The sequence below is a fragment of the Oncorhynchus masou genome, chromosome 14 (genome assembly GCF_036934945.1).
Source record: "Oncorhynchus masou masou isolate Uvic2021 chromosome 14, UVic_Omas_1.1, whole genome shotgun sequence".
In the NCBI taxonomy this organism is placed as follows: Eukaryota; Metazoa; Chordata; class Actinopteri; order Salmoniformes; family Salmonidae; genus Oncorhynchus; species Oncorhynchus masou.
In genome coordinates this window covers 24585880-24600025 of record NC_088225.1, presented here as the reverse complement: position 1 = coordinate 24600025, position 14146 = coordinate 24585880, and the positions used below count along the sequence as shown (strand labels likewise).

The 14146-nt window shown below is 42.8% G+C and overlaps 2 protein-coding genes across 2 annotated transcripts in view; one reads left to right on the top strand and one right to left on the bottom strand.

Annotated features, from left to right (window-relative positions):
• Positions 1–2996: 2996 nt before the first annotated feature.
• bri3 (brain protein I3) lies at positions 2997–11448 on the top strand. The gene is made up of 3 exons (XM_064986970.1): positions 2997–3585; positions 3992–4109; positions 8654–11448. Exons 1-3 carry the CDS (start codon positions 3420–3422, stop codon positions 8784–8786), a joined length of 417 nt encoding a protein of 138 aa, XP_064843042.1. The 5' UTR covers positions 2997–3419; the 3' UTR covers positions 8787–11448.
• A 1348-nt stretch (positions 11449–12796) lies between these two features.
• The window catches only part of baiap2l1b (BAR/IMD domain containing adaptor protein 2 like 1b), an 81233-nt gene continuing 79883 nt past the window's right edge, over positions 12797–14146 (bottom strand). Inside the window, exon 14 of the mRNA XM_064986969.1 lies at positions 12797–14138. Coding sequence (XP_064843041.1) covers positions 14066–14138 — 73 coding nt within the window. The 3' untranslated portion in view covers positions 12797–14065. The remainder of the gene's footprint in view (positions 14139–14146) is intronic.

The following is a 14146-nucleotide window of genomic DNA, read 5'->3' as shown; positions in this document are numbered from 1 at the left end:
GGACAAACTGCGTGGGCTTGTATATTTTTCCGACGGCTACAGCTGTTTGACGGAGAAGTGGAGAGACGCGCACATATCGCCTTCTACAGGAATCTTAATTATTGATTCCGCACAAGTTAGGTGTAAATAATTAAACAGTAGGTAGGTTTTAGTTGACTCAATAATTATGTATCATAATCAAGATATTTGCATGCCCAATGTCTTCAAATAGACCATGGGGCAATATTTGTTATTGTTAGTGAGCTACTACAGTGACATGATAGTTATTATGTTTTAGGCTACACTCTTTATCAAATTGGGAGGCTATATCAATATGTTAATAGGAATTGTGACAACACAAGAAAAAGGCAGTGGAACTGGCGTCGAGGTCCAGAGTTGAGTTTGAAGGCCATATAGCCTTGATATGGGCCTGGAGTTGCCACTGCATGCAATTAATTCAATAGGGCATGCCTATTATGTAGACATATAATACGCATTATATTATGAGCTGTATGCCTAACGTTACATTTGGTCATACAGCATGTAATAATTGTTGTGCAGAAGATGATTTAGGTGAAATAAACCAATACTGTTGTGTGGGTCTAATTTAGTACAAAGTTTGAATAATAGCCTAATATGCATACATTTTCCAATACTAGAGAGAAGTTCTTGCTACAGCACAGCGCTGGAGGTTTATATGTTGTTGGGTTGCCACTTTAAGAAGCGCTGGGTGCGTTTGAGTGGTAAGGCTAAGGCAGTGGTCAACCTTTTCTAAGTCAAGATCACTTTCTGAGTCAAAATGCCGAGATCTACCGCTCTGATTTTTTATTTACATGACTTAAAAAATGTAAGCCTATGCAACATTAAGCAATTAATAGCAGTACTGTAGCGATGAGGCTGTGCGGTAAGCTATAGGACCAATACATTATCACCACATACTGGCTTTGCTTGAATTTGCCAGTGTTGTTCTGGACATTTAAACAAATATATATTTCAAAATGTGAGGTAGTGTATATGATCACACCGGTAATAGATCCATTGTTATATTACTTGTGAGGCACAGCTGAGTGAGCATGCATTTAAACAATTTGCTTTTTATTTTACTGGGCTTATGGTGCCTGCATCTGATGGTCAGTCTCAGCGGAGGGAGAGAGCAGCAGACTGAGGGTCCGTTTCTCAACATCCCTCCGCTCTCCCTTTCCTCCACTGACACTGGCCAAAAAGAGACACTGTTTTCCAGCTGATGGCGGAACTAGAGTCGCACCACAATATTTCTGCCTCATGCACAAATTCATGTTGTTACTCCTATGAACAGAGAACGTGAAATATTCCTTGATATTAAAAAAGACCCAAGCCGCTAATAATAATAAAAAACAACCCAAGCCTATAGATACACTTCCCTACTCATTCATTACTGCTGCACTGCTTGTTGTAGAGCTGAGTGGAAATAGGAAGAACGCGCATTTTATGGGTTATAAAAGTGTTGAATACAAAGTGTTGACAGTGCTGAGTAAGAACTTAAAAACTCACTCATAAAAACAGCAGCTCTTTGCTGTATTCGTTGACAGTCTCTCTATAGTCCTTGTTTTAAACGTTTTGAAATCTCACAGTATCAATTTTGCCGTAGCTTTCTATAATGCATCCTAAAATGCTGTGCAGACTTGGTCATCTGAGCAATCTGATTGGCCAGCGATGGTATAGTGCACTTGATTTCCTCTCCAGGCCCACCAGGAAGATAGAGTTTGTACCTTCAGACACATGAAATGACAACAGTTTGCCAACCCGGCGCGCAGGGCAGCTGAATTGTCTGCACCTACCACCAACAGCCCGAGACTAATACAAGCAAATAGGATCACAAGGCTTTATTGTTGTTGTTTTTTTACATAAATGTTTGGCGATCGACTAGAAACTGCCTTGGAGATCGAGAAGTCAATCGTGATTGACTGGTTGGTGACCACTGGGATAAGGAAAACGACTGTAGACGAAATTCGAGGAGTGAAGTCTGGGGAATTGCATCTGCGAAAGCCGAAAGTTGGACACTAATGTGGTTTTCCAACAGCAAGGCTCAGATCAACATGGCAGTGTTGCCATTATTTAAAAAAGGTTTTCTTTATAATGTTGAAATAAACATGTATCTAACCCCCATAGCACACACTCATCAACTGAAATCATAATATAATATTATGTGTGTATATTGTACAGTCAATTAGTGAGAGAGAACCTCAAATATCACATTTATTTGTATACTGTAAAATTTAAATTACACACAGCCTCAAATAGCCACCTGTCCCTTTTAATAGCCATCAGGGCAACTTAACACATTAGAGCAAAGGTCTAAATTAATTGCTTACTAGTTTACCATTAATGTTTTGAGGTGTAATGTTTGATTTGTTACATTAACTATATTAAATTATATTAACTAAATAAGTAAGGACTTTTGCCCTCTTGTGGCGAAAGTAGGAACTGCCGAAAATGCACAGTCAAAGATGATAATTATTCTGTCAAGGACATTTTTTAATTTTTTAAATAGAGGCAATTTAAGACAAAGGAAACGTGACAAATTGTGTCAATTATAACATATTAGTGCAGGATAATAAGATTGATTAAAATGCTGGAAGTGAACGCTGGAATTAAACAATTAACTATGCAAATATGCAAAAGCAGCAAATAAGCACCTGTTGTGTTCAGTAATTTAAGCAAATAAACAACCGGGCTATTAATTGAAGTTTTAAGGTATATCACCTGTACACACAACTTGTTAAATATGTTCCTGTTTCAGTCATGTCTTTGAACACGTTTGCATGGGTAAAAAACAACATCCAAATGATTGGTTGACCTATGCAGGCGATGGTTGCATGAAGTTGGTGAAAAACAACTGCAAAAACTTGCAGTCAAAACTTCATAGGCACAAGTCAGACAATTTGTACACCCAGAATGCAACAGACTTTGGTCACCGACTTGACAAATGTGATCTGCTCGAACGCGCCCCCTTCCTCCGCACATAGGCGTTCCGGAGCGCATCACATGATTTGAGTCTTGTGACAATCCAGACAGAAAGGGAAAACGAGTTCCGAGTTTACAACAGTTTTTTAGTGTGCTCGAGAGTGATTGGAGAGGTTCTTTTGACAAAAAATGACATAATGAGGTGATACGATGGCGATATTTTAGACATTTCCCTCTTTTTTAAATAAGCATCCTCCCTTTAGACTGAACAGTCCGCGAGTGTTTCGGGTGGTGCAGTCAGGGACAAAGTTGGCACATGGAGAGAGGCGATAACTTAAATTTTTGCGCGTCGTGTTTTCTTAGTTTTTTTTACCCATCCGTGCCTGCAAAAGTCGTATGACTCGAGGCAACACCGACTAAGTAAATCCAATTTGTGTGGGAAGAAGAGGGCCAGCCAAGGCAAAGAAAGAGAACGAAAACTTGAGGACGCAACAGATATGGACAGCAAACCTCTTCTCCAAGACCGTCCTCCCGCTTATGCTAACGTCGTCCCGGGGGCGTATGAATATGGCCAGCAGCACAATTATGGAGCTATCCCCGCCCCAACCCCTGCACCCCCGGGCTTTCAACAGCCGCCGCCATATCAGTACCCCACTGGCCCAGGCAAGTAGATCACATTGTAGGGTTGTTACCTAACGTCCAAAGCCAGCTCCTGAACTATGACGTCGTTACGCGCCGATGTGCTGGAACCGCCATAACGTAACTTTTTTATTTTAAGTTGCATGAACTTGCTGACATTTCTAGAGTAGCTTCCACACTGTAGACTGTAATACCAATACACATTTGGCTGGATGCTTATATTTATCATATTTCACACATGTACAAGTGTGTATTATAGTTGTCTATGCTCTGTACAGGGTACTGGGTTCGTTATTTTACTAGTGGCAAATACTGTATATTCCCTTGCCTCTCTTGGCTGACTGAAACGGAAACTGACTCATGACTTCCCCTTGTAGTTCAGATCTAGCCTAATTCAACCTCAAACTCCTCTCCCCTTGTCCTACCACAGGGTTCCAAGAAGGCCCCAGTGCACAGATGGGTCCAGCCATAGCCCAGCAGCCCTACCCTGGCACATACACCATCATCCAGCCCTCCGTGGTGGTGGTGGGGGGCTGCCCAGCCTGCAGGTGAAACACCAGACCCAAACAGCACACGCATAGTGGGGAAGCGTACTGTATGTTGGGAGGGGCACAGAATTCAGTACAACAGTATTGTATCTATGGAGGGGGAACTGTCTGCATTTCTGGCAGCCTTCAATTCAGTCTTATTGTTTTATTATATTTTAGTAAAGTAACCTTTGACTGCTCAGTTCATTTTATAGGTCACATACACATATTTAACAGATGTTATTGTGGGTGTAATGAAATGCTTGTCTTCCTAGCTACAACAGTAGCTAACAATTAACAACAATACACACATCTCAAAGTAGAATAATGGAATGAAGAAATATATAAATATTAAGAGGAGTTGGTTGACATCACAGGATGCACAACATATGATGTCACAGGGTTATGTTATGGTCTATCTTTTTGAGAGAGAAAACATAGAAACCTGCTGTTTTCACATATGTTGACGTTGGGGTGATGCTGGAGATGACGAATGAGTTTGGAAAGTGTTGAAATGTTCCATTAAGCTGTTGTCAAAGAGCTGAACTCTCTGAAAGCCACAGGGGGGAGTAATGCTATAACAAGCGTGTAACTAAGGTGATTTAGAAGGAAGAACATTGTTTGAAACCTTGAGATGAACCACAGTTGAAGGGGGAACCAGATTTGTAGTCTGTGCATGTGATAAATACAATTTGATCTGATTTGGGAGAAGGTGTAGGGGTCTGCCAAACCAAGACGTGTAGGGGTCTGCCAAACCAAGACGTGTAGGGGTCTGCCAAACCAAGACGTGTAGGGGTCTGGTACGTGTAGGGGGGTCTGCCAAACCAAGACGTGTAGGGGTCTGCCAAACCAAGACGTGTAGGGGTCTGCCAAACCAAGACGTGTAGGGGTCTGCCAAACCAAGACGTGTAGGGGTCTGCCAAACCAAGACGTGTAGGGGTCTGCCAAACCAAGACGTGTAGGGGTCTGCCAAACCAAGACGTGTAGGGGTCTGCCAAACCAAGACGTGTAGGGGTCTGGCAAACCAAGACGTGTAGGGGTCTGGCAAACCAAGACGTGTAGGGGTCTGCCAAACCAAGACGTGTGTAGGGGTCTGGCAAACCAAGACGTGTAGGGGTCTGGCAAACCAAGACGTGTGTAGGGGTCTGGCAAACCAAGACGTGTAGGGGTCTGGCAAACCAAGACGTGTAGGGGTCTGGCAAACCAAGACGTGTGTAGGGGTCTGGCAAACCAAGACGTGTATAGGGGTCTGCCAAACCAAGACGTGTGTAGGGGTCTGCCAAACCAAGACGAATCAGTAGGCTAATCTGCCATCAAGGAAGCCTTTTCACTGTCAATCAATAGTGTTCCTGTGGTGAACAGGTGGTTTCCATGTGTCAAATGACGGCTATCTTCTGCTCCATCTGTGTCTAAAGGATGTTCCACAGCATAGCTGCATGTGAGAGTGAGCAGTGGTTTCACTTTGTCTGATCATGGTAACAGTATTGCTTGGAACACAGACGTGTGACTGATACAACACTGTAGATACAACATCCTCAGTGTCCGCTGCTTGGAACACAGACGTGTGACACTTTGTCTGATACAACATCCTCAGTGTCCGCTGCTTGGAACACAGATGTGTGACAGGAGAGAGAAAGTTGTTTGAATGTCTGATACAACATCCTCAGTGTCCGCTGCTTGGAACACAGACTGACATTTGAGAGAGTGGACACAGCAGTGGTTTCACTTTGTCTGATACAACATCCTCAGTGTCCTGCTTGGAACGTGTGACATGTGACAGGAGAGAGGAAGTTGTTTGACTGTCTGATACAACATGCTCAGTGTCCGCTGCTTGGAACACAGACGTGTGACAGGAGAGAGGAAGTTGTTTGACTGTCTGATACAACATCCTCAGTGTCCGCTGCTTGGAACACAGACGTGTGACAGGAGAGAGGAAGTTGTTTGACTGTCTGATACAACAAGTGGTTTGACTGTCTGATACAACATCCTCAGTGTCCGCTGCTTGGAACACAGACGTGCTTGACAGACGTGTGGAGAGAGGAAGTGGTTTGACTGTCTGATACAACATCCTCAGTGTCCGCTGCTTGGAACACAGACGTGTGACAGGAGAGAGGAAGTTGTTTGACTGTCTGATACAACACTGTGTCTGAACAACATCCTCAGTGTCCGCTGCTTGTGACAGGAGAGAGGAAGTGGTTTGACTGTCTGATACAACATCCTCAGTGTCCGCTGCTTGGAACGTGTGACACTGTCTGATACAACATCCTCACGTGCTTGGAACACAGACGTGTGACAGGAGAGAGGAAGTTGTTTGACTGTCTGATACAACATCCTCAGTGTCCGCTGCTTGGAACACAGACGTGTGACAGGAGAGAGGAAGTGGTTTGACTGTCTGATACAACATGCTCAGTGTCCGCTGCTTGGAACACAGACGTGTGACAGGAGAGAGGAAGTGGTTTGACTGTCTGATACAACATCCTCAGTGTCCGCTGCTTGGAACACAGATGACGTGTGACAGGAGAGAGGAAGTTGTTTGACTGTCTGATGTCCGCTGCTTGGAACACAGGTAGTTGTTTGACGTCTATCATGAGTCAGACGTGGTCTTGTATGAAAAATGGTCACGTGTGACAGGGAGAGGAAGTGGTTTGACTGTCTGATACAAAAAATGGTCTGTCTGATAGGGTCGTGTTCTTTAGGTCATACAATGGAAGACGTTTGTCCTAATAAACATTTAAATGTTTCGCAACGGAAAAGGAGTGTTTCTTATTGGACAAGTCAAGGTAGTCGTTCCTGTTTGTCTGTTTCATTCCGTTTGGTGCCTAATGAACATGACTCGGCAGCTGTAGTGTCCGTCTTGTGTTGATTTAGTAAAAATAAAAAATAAATCACATTTAGTGTTTTTAAAATGAACATAATAGTCTAATTGATGATAGAATACACTAATGGCACGTTTCCATTGAGACTTTAAACCAGTGTTTGGTGTAAAAACAGACTTGTTTTCACTTCTGAGGCCTGGACCACAAAGTCAAATAATAGCGCCTGATTTCTAGGAGTGTTAGTTTGTCAACACTAGATTGACGGTAGAGGGAGGCGGCTTGTTTTAGTTTGTCACCACTAGATTGACGGTAGAGGGAGGGTCACCACTAGATTGACGGTAGAGGGAGGCGGCTTGTTTTAGTTTGTCACCACTAGATTGACGGTAGAGGGAGATGGAGATGGCTTGTTTTAGTTTGTCACCACTATTTGCATTGCCAGGTTCACTAAAGGGTTCTAGTCCAGTTTGTGGCCTTGGCACACTCTGATACTCAGCTGATAAGCAGTGGCGGTGTAAACACACCCATGGCATGTACATGGCACACAGCAGGGCAGGCGCAGGCAACACACACACACACACACACACACACACACACACACACACACACACACACACACACACACACACACACAGCAGGAAAAACGTCAAAGTCCACACTACATTTGCTCTCCACCTGTTGTTGCTCACATATTTTTTCTGTCCACCATTTCTTCTAGAAACGGTTCTAACTAGAGGAAGTAGAGCTACAACTGGAAGTTAACCTAAGTCTCCTAACCTGCTACGAAAAAAGTTAAGGTTAGGGATATGGTTGGGGCTGGCGAAAATGCTCTCCTAACCTGCTGTAAAAAGTAACTTCTGGTAGCTGCACTCCCTCTAGTCACAAGGCTTATTGAAATACAGTGTTTGTCTGATTTGAACACACCATGATGTGATTGTGATGGGCCAGTAGGTGTATAGTGTGATCACTACAGTTCAACATCTAGACATATTTGGGTCTATACAATGTAGATTTCCTCTAAGGGGAGTTGACAGATGCATTGGACGTGATGCTAGTCAGCCAACACGTGGAGTCATAAGACCAGACAGTAGTTCCTGCTTGCTGTTAACCCCTGCAGCTCTGTTCCTTCTAGTAGCCACTCTGTTCAGGGGAACCCACAGTTAACTCTCCATGTGATTCCCCAGGTCACACAGTGAGACCACATAACAGGGTTATGATTATGTTCACGGCTCATACATCTAATAGCACTGCATCTCCAACACCATTACCATGGGAACCTAGAAAGCCCAGAGACACAATGAGTGCTGGAAAGTATAGGCTACTTCTTATTCTCTCTCCTTATTAGTTATTTGTCCTGTGGTGACTGGACACACAACAACAACAGAATGGTTCAATCTCTACACCAATAGGTGCTCCTTTTCCTGCTCGTGGTTTTTGGGAGGTGGGTGCATTGACCAGAGTTTTCTCAGTCCTAAAAATGCTTTCTGGGGTGGATGGGAATTTATTTGCTAATTGATGAGTTACATTTTTTTTTTTTTTATATGTTGTTACGTTTATGATCATTTTTAAATAACATCTCATAAACCACACAAATCCTTACTTATTGGCAAACATGTTTTTGCTCAGGTGGCCCCTTTTTTGCTGGAGAGCATCACCAGAGGAGAGCATCACCAGAGGAGAGCATCACCAGAGGAGAGCATCACCAGAGGCCAACATTCTATCTCTTTAATGTGTGCCTTCATCTTTTTTCAGAGTGGGCGTGCTGGAGGATGACTTCACCTGCCTGGGGATCATGTGTGCCGTCTTCTTCTTCCCCCTGGGGATCCTCTTCTGCCTGGCACTGCGCCAGAGGAGATGCCCCAACTGTGGCGCCACCTTCGGGTAGAAGGACCAACCTGTAGCTCGTCCTCTCAGCCCAGCTGGATCTTATAACTTTGTTGTTTAGAATTGTTACACACTGAGAATGCCAGGTATTTTCTATACAACAATTAAGTAGTCGCCACAATGAACTTAATTCTGATATGATAGAGGTGCATGTAAAAACCTACATTTGTACATGGTAGAATATACTTTGGTAGTATTATCTAGTGAAGAAGCCTGATCTTTGTCCATCTACTGCTGGTGCCTTTATTACGCTATAGAGCAGAAAGCAGGGGCCATATTCCACAAAGCGTATCAGAAAATATCCTGGATCCTGTTTCAAGACCAAAAAATCTCCCAGCTCAGAGTAGGTTTTATGAGGGTAAGTTACTGCTCAGACAGACTCTGAGCCAGGAGAAAAATCACCTCAAAAGTTTCTCCGTTGGTAATCACCACAGTTTGAGGTACCGCAAAAGAAGGATAGTGATGATGCTCATTGACATTGTTGCAAATGATGAGGAATAACCAATCACGACGAGGCACTGAGACGGTACAGCACGCTTCAGACAACATCTGCCTGACACGATCGCTTTGTCCACTTGTAATTTAGCCTAATATGTTGCTTTGCATATGTTTAGAATAATGTGATGGGAATATTGCACTGAATCAGTTTGACAGTTAAAATATGAACGTTATGTCAGCACTCTTCTGTTCAACAAATCTAAGGCATCAAGTCACTTGTTGATAATGTTGCATAAAGCTTTTCAAAAAGGTCTAGTTTTACCGAACACAAAGTTAATATAGGCTGTAGATGTCCAACCCATAGACACGGCTAGTTTTACCCAACACAAAGTTAATATAGGCTGTAGATGCCCAACCCATAGACACGGCTAGTTTTAACGTGATATTGCGCTCCAAAGGGATAACTTTAAATGACATGTAGGTTCATGGAATAATTGAAAGAGAACAGTGTGATGGTTTATTACCTAGTGGTTGTAAGTATTTAGGCGCAGGCTGTCATGTGAATGAAGCCTTGTGAAATCATTGTCAAAAGTACAAGGTGTACATTATTATGGGTTGATCGTATAGAAATATCAAACACTGTCAACTCCAAAGCAACTGCCTGTCTGGCGCAGGAAGCACTGCCTTTTTCTATTACCAAGACACCTGTTGGTAACTCTCAGCTGGTTAGGACAGCTCATGGGGTCTCCTAAATATCTCTTGGCGAGGTGGGGGACTGTTATGACTAAAGAAGCTTCCTGCATAGCTTTTATTTTTACCCATAAGCGTAGGAGGAAAATGTCTCTGCACCAACGACCAAATGTTTTACTCTGAGATGCTTTGTGGATACGGCCCCAAGGCGCATATTCAACAAGTGCATCCGAGTAGGAGATCTAGGATCAGGTCCTCCCTGTCCATATAAACCTTGTGCATTATGATTTAAAAGCCAAACTGATCCTAGAGGCTCTTTGTGATAGAGGCCCAGAAAGGGATTGTGATCATTATGTGGCTCAAGATGTGGATCAATAACAAATCATTTACTTGATAGAATTCCTTTGTTTTGTCATGTTCAATCAAACGGAGGCACAAGTAGATTTTGTGCTCAATGTTAAATTCCAATTGCGCCACACCTGGGAATTGTTCAGTTCTGCCACTCCTGAAGCGCCTTCTGTTTCATGTTGTCACATTTTAGGATTAATTATATCTTTTTTAAAGGAGACTCATTACGTTGGGAGATGGTTCGTCACTGTACAGGTATATGACTATAAGGAAATGACCCATCGAGCGAGAGCCTCTTTAAATAACCCTTTTGAACCTCTTGAGAATGCTGCCCCCACTCAGTCTAGGCCAGTGTCGCAGATATCTTTTCCCAGCTCGACTGGCTGGGGAAGGGTTTTAAACGTAACACTGAGACATCAGCTGTCCCAAACTGAGACGCAAAATTTGTCATTGAGCTGTTGTCTGTTCTGGTTTATTTTTATTCTGGGGCCATGTCATATTTTCACAGGTATGATTCTGATTGATGGCTTTTATATAGGTCTGCAGACCTCAGCGCTTCTTATTGGACAAGACCAGGTAGTCCCTCCCTGTTTCAGTCCATTTTCTACCGTTTGCTGCCTAATGAATAGGGGTCTCTGTTCCAGTGTCCTTTAATGTCACTATAGCATACCACTTAGAATGCATGCCCAATAAAAATGTACGTCCTAAGTAGTGTGGAAATTTGGACATAGGTTGAAGCGCCCTACACAGGCTCTGCAGGAGTTCACCCAGGTCCTACACAGGCTCTGCAGGAGTTCACCCAGGTCAAGTCGGGCACCACGTCTTTGACCTACAACCAAGCAGACTCAGCCAAGGGAGGGAGGAAAAGCATGCAGACAGTTTTTTGCATAATACAAGCAGGTTGACGTGTATAACCTCTGGATAATCTGTAGCCATTTTAGTATTCTTCTCCGTGACAACTCAGCCTCCTGCAATCCTCCCAACAATAGACAATCAACTGAGAATGTCTCTATGTACCCATACGTCTCTCCACCAGTAGTGTATTGTCCATGTCATGTAATAAAATGGGGTCATATATTGGGGGGTGTATTTTACATGGATCTGCTTTGAAACACTACGCACGCCATCATGATTGAGGTCCTTATTTTTTCTAAAAGAGTTATTGTAAATAAAGAACCATGAGTGCGGTACATGTCTCGGCTGATCTTTTAAAACTTTTCCTGGCCTGTATTCATAACGCGTCTGGAAGTAGGAGTGCTGATCTAGGATCAGGTCCCTCTTTCCATATAATATTATGGTCTAAACAGCTCAACTGACACTAGATCAGTGCCCAATCACTTTGTAGAAGACAACCCTGTTCCTGTTCAATTCAACCCCAGTTGTAACTAACCGGATTCCGTTTTTCAACCAGTTAATTATTAGAAACAGAGCTGACATCCAGAGTTGATCATGAATGTGATCTCTGCAAACATCAGGGAAATTGCCTTTAAAAAGGTGTATTAACAGTGTGCCTTGGATTGAAACCTGGCCTTTCTAGTTATATTGTTAACTGTTATATTATTGGTCATAACATTTATAATTTACCATTTTTATTTTTTATAACCTTTAACTAGGCAAGTCAGTTAAGAGCTAATTCTTATTTTCAATGACGGCCTAGGAACAGTGGGTTAACTGCCTGTTCAGGGGCAGAACGACAGATTTGTACCTTGTCAGCTCGGGTTTGAACTTGCAACCTTCCGGTTACTAGTCCAACGCTCTAACCACTAGGCTACCCAATAACAATTTACAAAGAGTTGAAATAACGAGAAGACAAACAGTAAAATATACTGAACAAAAATATAAATGCAACAATTTCAAAGATTTTACTGAATTCAAGTATAACATCTCCTTCACATAGTTGATCAGGCTGTTGATTGTAGCTTGTGAAATATTGTCCCACTTCTTTTCAGTGGCTGTGCGAAGTTGCTGAATATTGTTGGGAACTGGAACATTCTGTTGCACATGTCGATCCAGTGCATTAAAATTGCCATCGATAAAATGTAATTGTGTTCATTGTCCGTAGCTTATGCCTGCCCATACCATAACCCCACCGCCACCATGGGGCACTCTGTTCACAATGTTGACATCAACAAACCACTCGCCTACACGATGCGTCTGCAGTTGTGAGGCCGGTTGGGCGTACTGCCAAATTCTCAAAAATGTTGTTTGAGGCTGCTTATAGTAGAGAAATTTACATTTTATCTGGAAACTGTTCTGGTGGACATTCCTGCAGTCAGCATGCCAATTGCACGCTCCCTCAAAACTTGAGACATCTGTGGCATTGTGTTGTGACAAAACTCCACATTTTAAAGTGGTCTTTTATTGTACCCCAGCACAAGGTCCACCTGTGTAATGATCATGCTGTTAAATCAACTTCTTGATATGCCACACCTGTCAGGTGAATGGATTATTTTGGGAAAAGAGAAACGCTCACTAACAGGGATGTAAATACATTTGTGCACAACATTTGAGAGAAGTACGTTTTTTATGCATATGGAATATTTCTGGAATCTTTTATTTCAGCTCATGAAACATGGGACCAACACTTTACATGCCTCGTTTACATTTTTGTTCAGTGTATATTTGTTTATTTTCATACAGCAACGTTCCAAACTCAGGGAATAGGCAAGGCAGACCAAAGAAAAATGATACAATTATCCACTAGGTTGAAAATGCCTTCCATGAAGCATGAAGATAAAAGCAAAATGGCTGCACGGTCTATGGGAGGTTATGAGTTCCATTTAACCATGTCCACAGCACTACTGGCTCATATTCATTAGGAAACGTAATGGAAAACGCTTTAAAACAGTTGATTTTTTTATATCAAACAATAAGAAACATTCCCTCAAAGGTTTCAGTCTGCTTTCTTCCGTTTGGTGCCTAATGAACATGACCCGGGCTACTTGAATAACAGACAGGTGAGAGACGTTTCACAGAATGATTACTGTTGGTATATAGAGTTAAGGTAAACAGGTCTCACATCTTCCACTAGTAACAGCAGCACTGTATGAACACTTAACTGAAAAACCAATCAGCAAAATGACAATGACACACTCAACCAATCAAATTCGTTGTACACTTCTTGGAAGGAGTTGAGGGGAAAAAATGATGTGCGCTTCCCTTGAATGAGTATGCTTATATTCGACAGTCACTAGCAGTTGGTCTTTAGTTATGATAGCAACAATGCAATTTTACATATCATATTTGAGATACATCAACAATAACGAGCAACACTACCATAAGGACCTCCGTAGATTGTGATGCATAGGTCCCGTATTGTATACATTCATTTATCTACTGCCCTATGGCAACTAACATTTTTTGACGAGTGATTGAAGCAAAAAAAAAAAAAGACTCAAATACATTCTGATATTTCAACGCCCCAAATCTCAGGCTTCCTCGACTCCTTTTCACACACGCCCAGCGAGAACACATGTAGTATGTCGCCACTCATCATCACCGACAAAAATAGGTCTAGAAAATCTATATATGTGCATCTGTTTACATAAATAAATCCTCCCACCTTCTCAGGGAGAGCGTTTGCAGCAGTAGGGCAACTGTGTATTAGACAATGTCATTTCTAATGGCATCTGTAGTAGTGAAATGACTGGATCTTCAGCACAGCAGCCCACAGTGTCAAGTTGTCCCGTACACTAGTGTCCGGCCCTGGGTCCATCCGCCTGGAGGAGGGGGACAGCATAGGGTGATGCCCAGCTGGAGGTGCCGCTCCTGTGTAGAGGTGGACAGGAGGGTGGGTCTGGAGGTTTAGATGACTGGGCCTGAGCGGTCATTGGTGACTGTGGGACGTAGCTTGACTGCGGTGAACGGGTTCCCTCCCCTAAGGAG

Coding starts and splice junctions, on each gene's coding strand:
- bri3 (XM_064986970.1), top strand. CDS start 3,420: ATGGACAGCAAACCTCTTCTCCAAGACCGTCCTCCCGCTTATGCTAAC. Junction 3,586..3,991: donor TCAGTACCCCACTGGCCCAG/GCAAGTAGATCA, acceptor GTCCTACCACAG/GGTTCCAAGAAGGCCCCAGT. Junction 4,110..8,653: donor GGGGGCTGCCCAGCCTGCAG/GTGAAACACCAG, acceptor ATCTTTTTTCAG/AGTGGGCGTGCTGGAGGATG.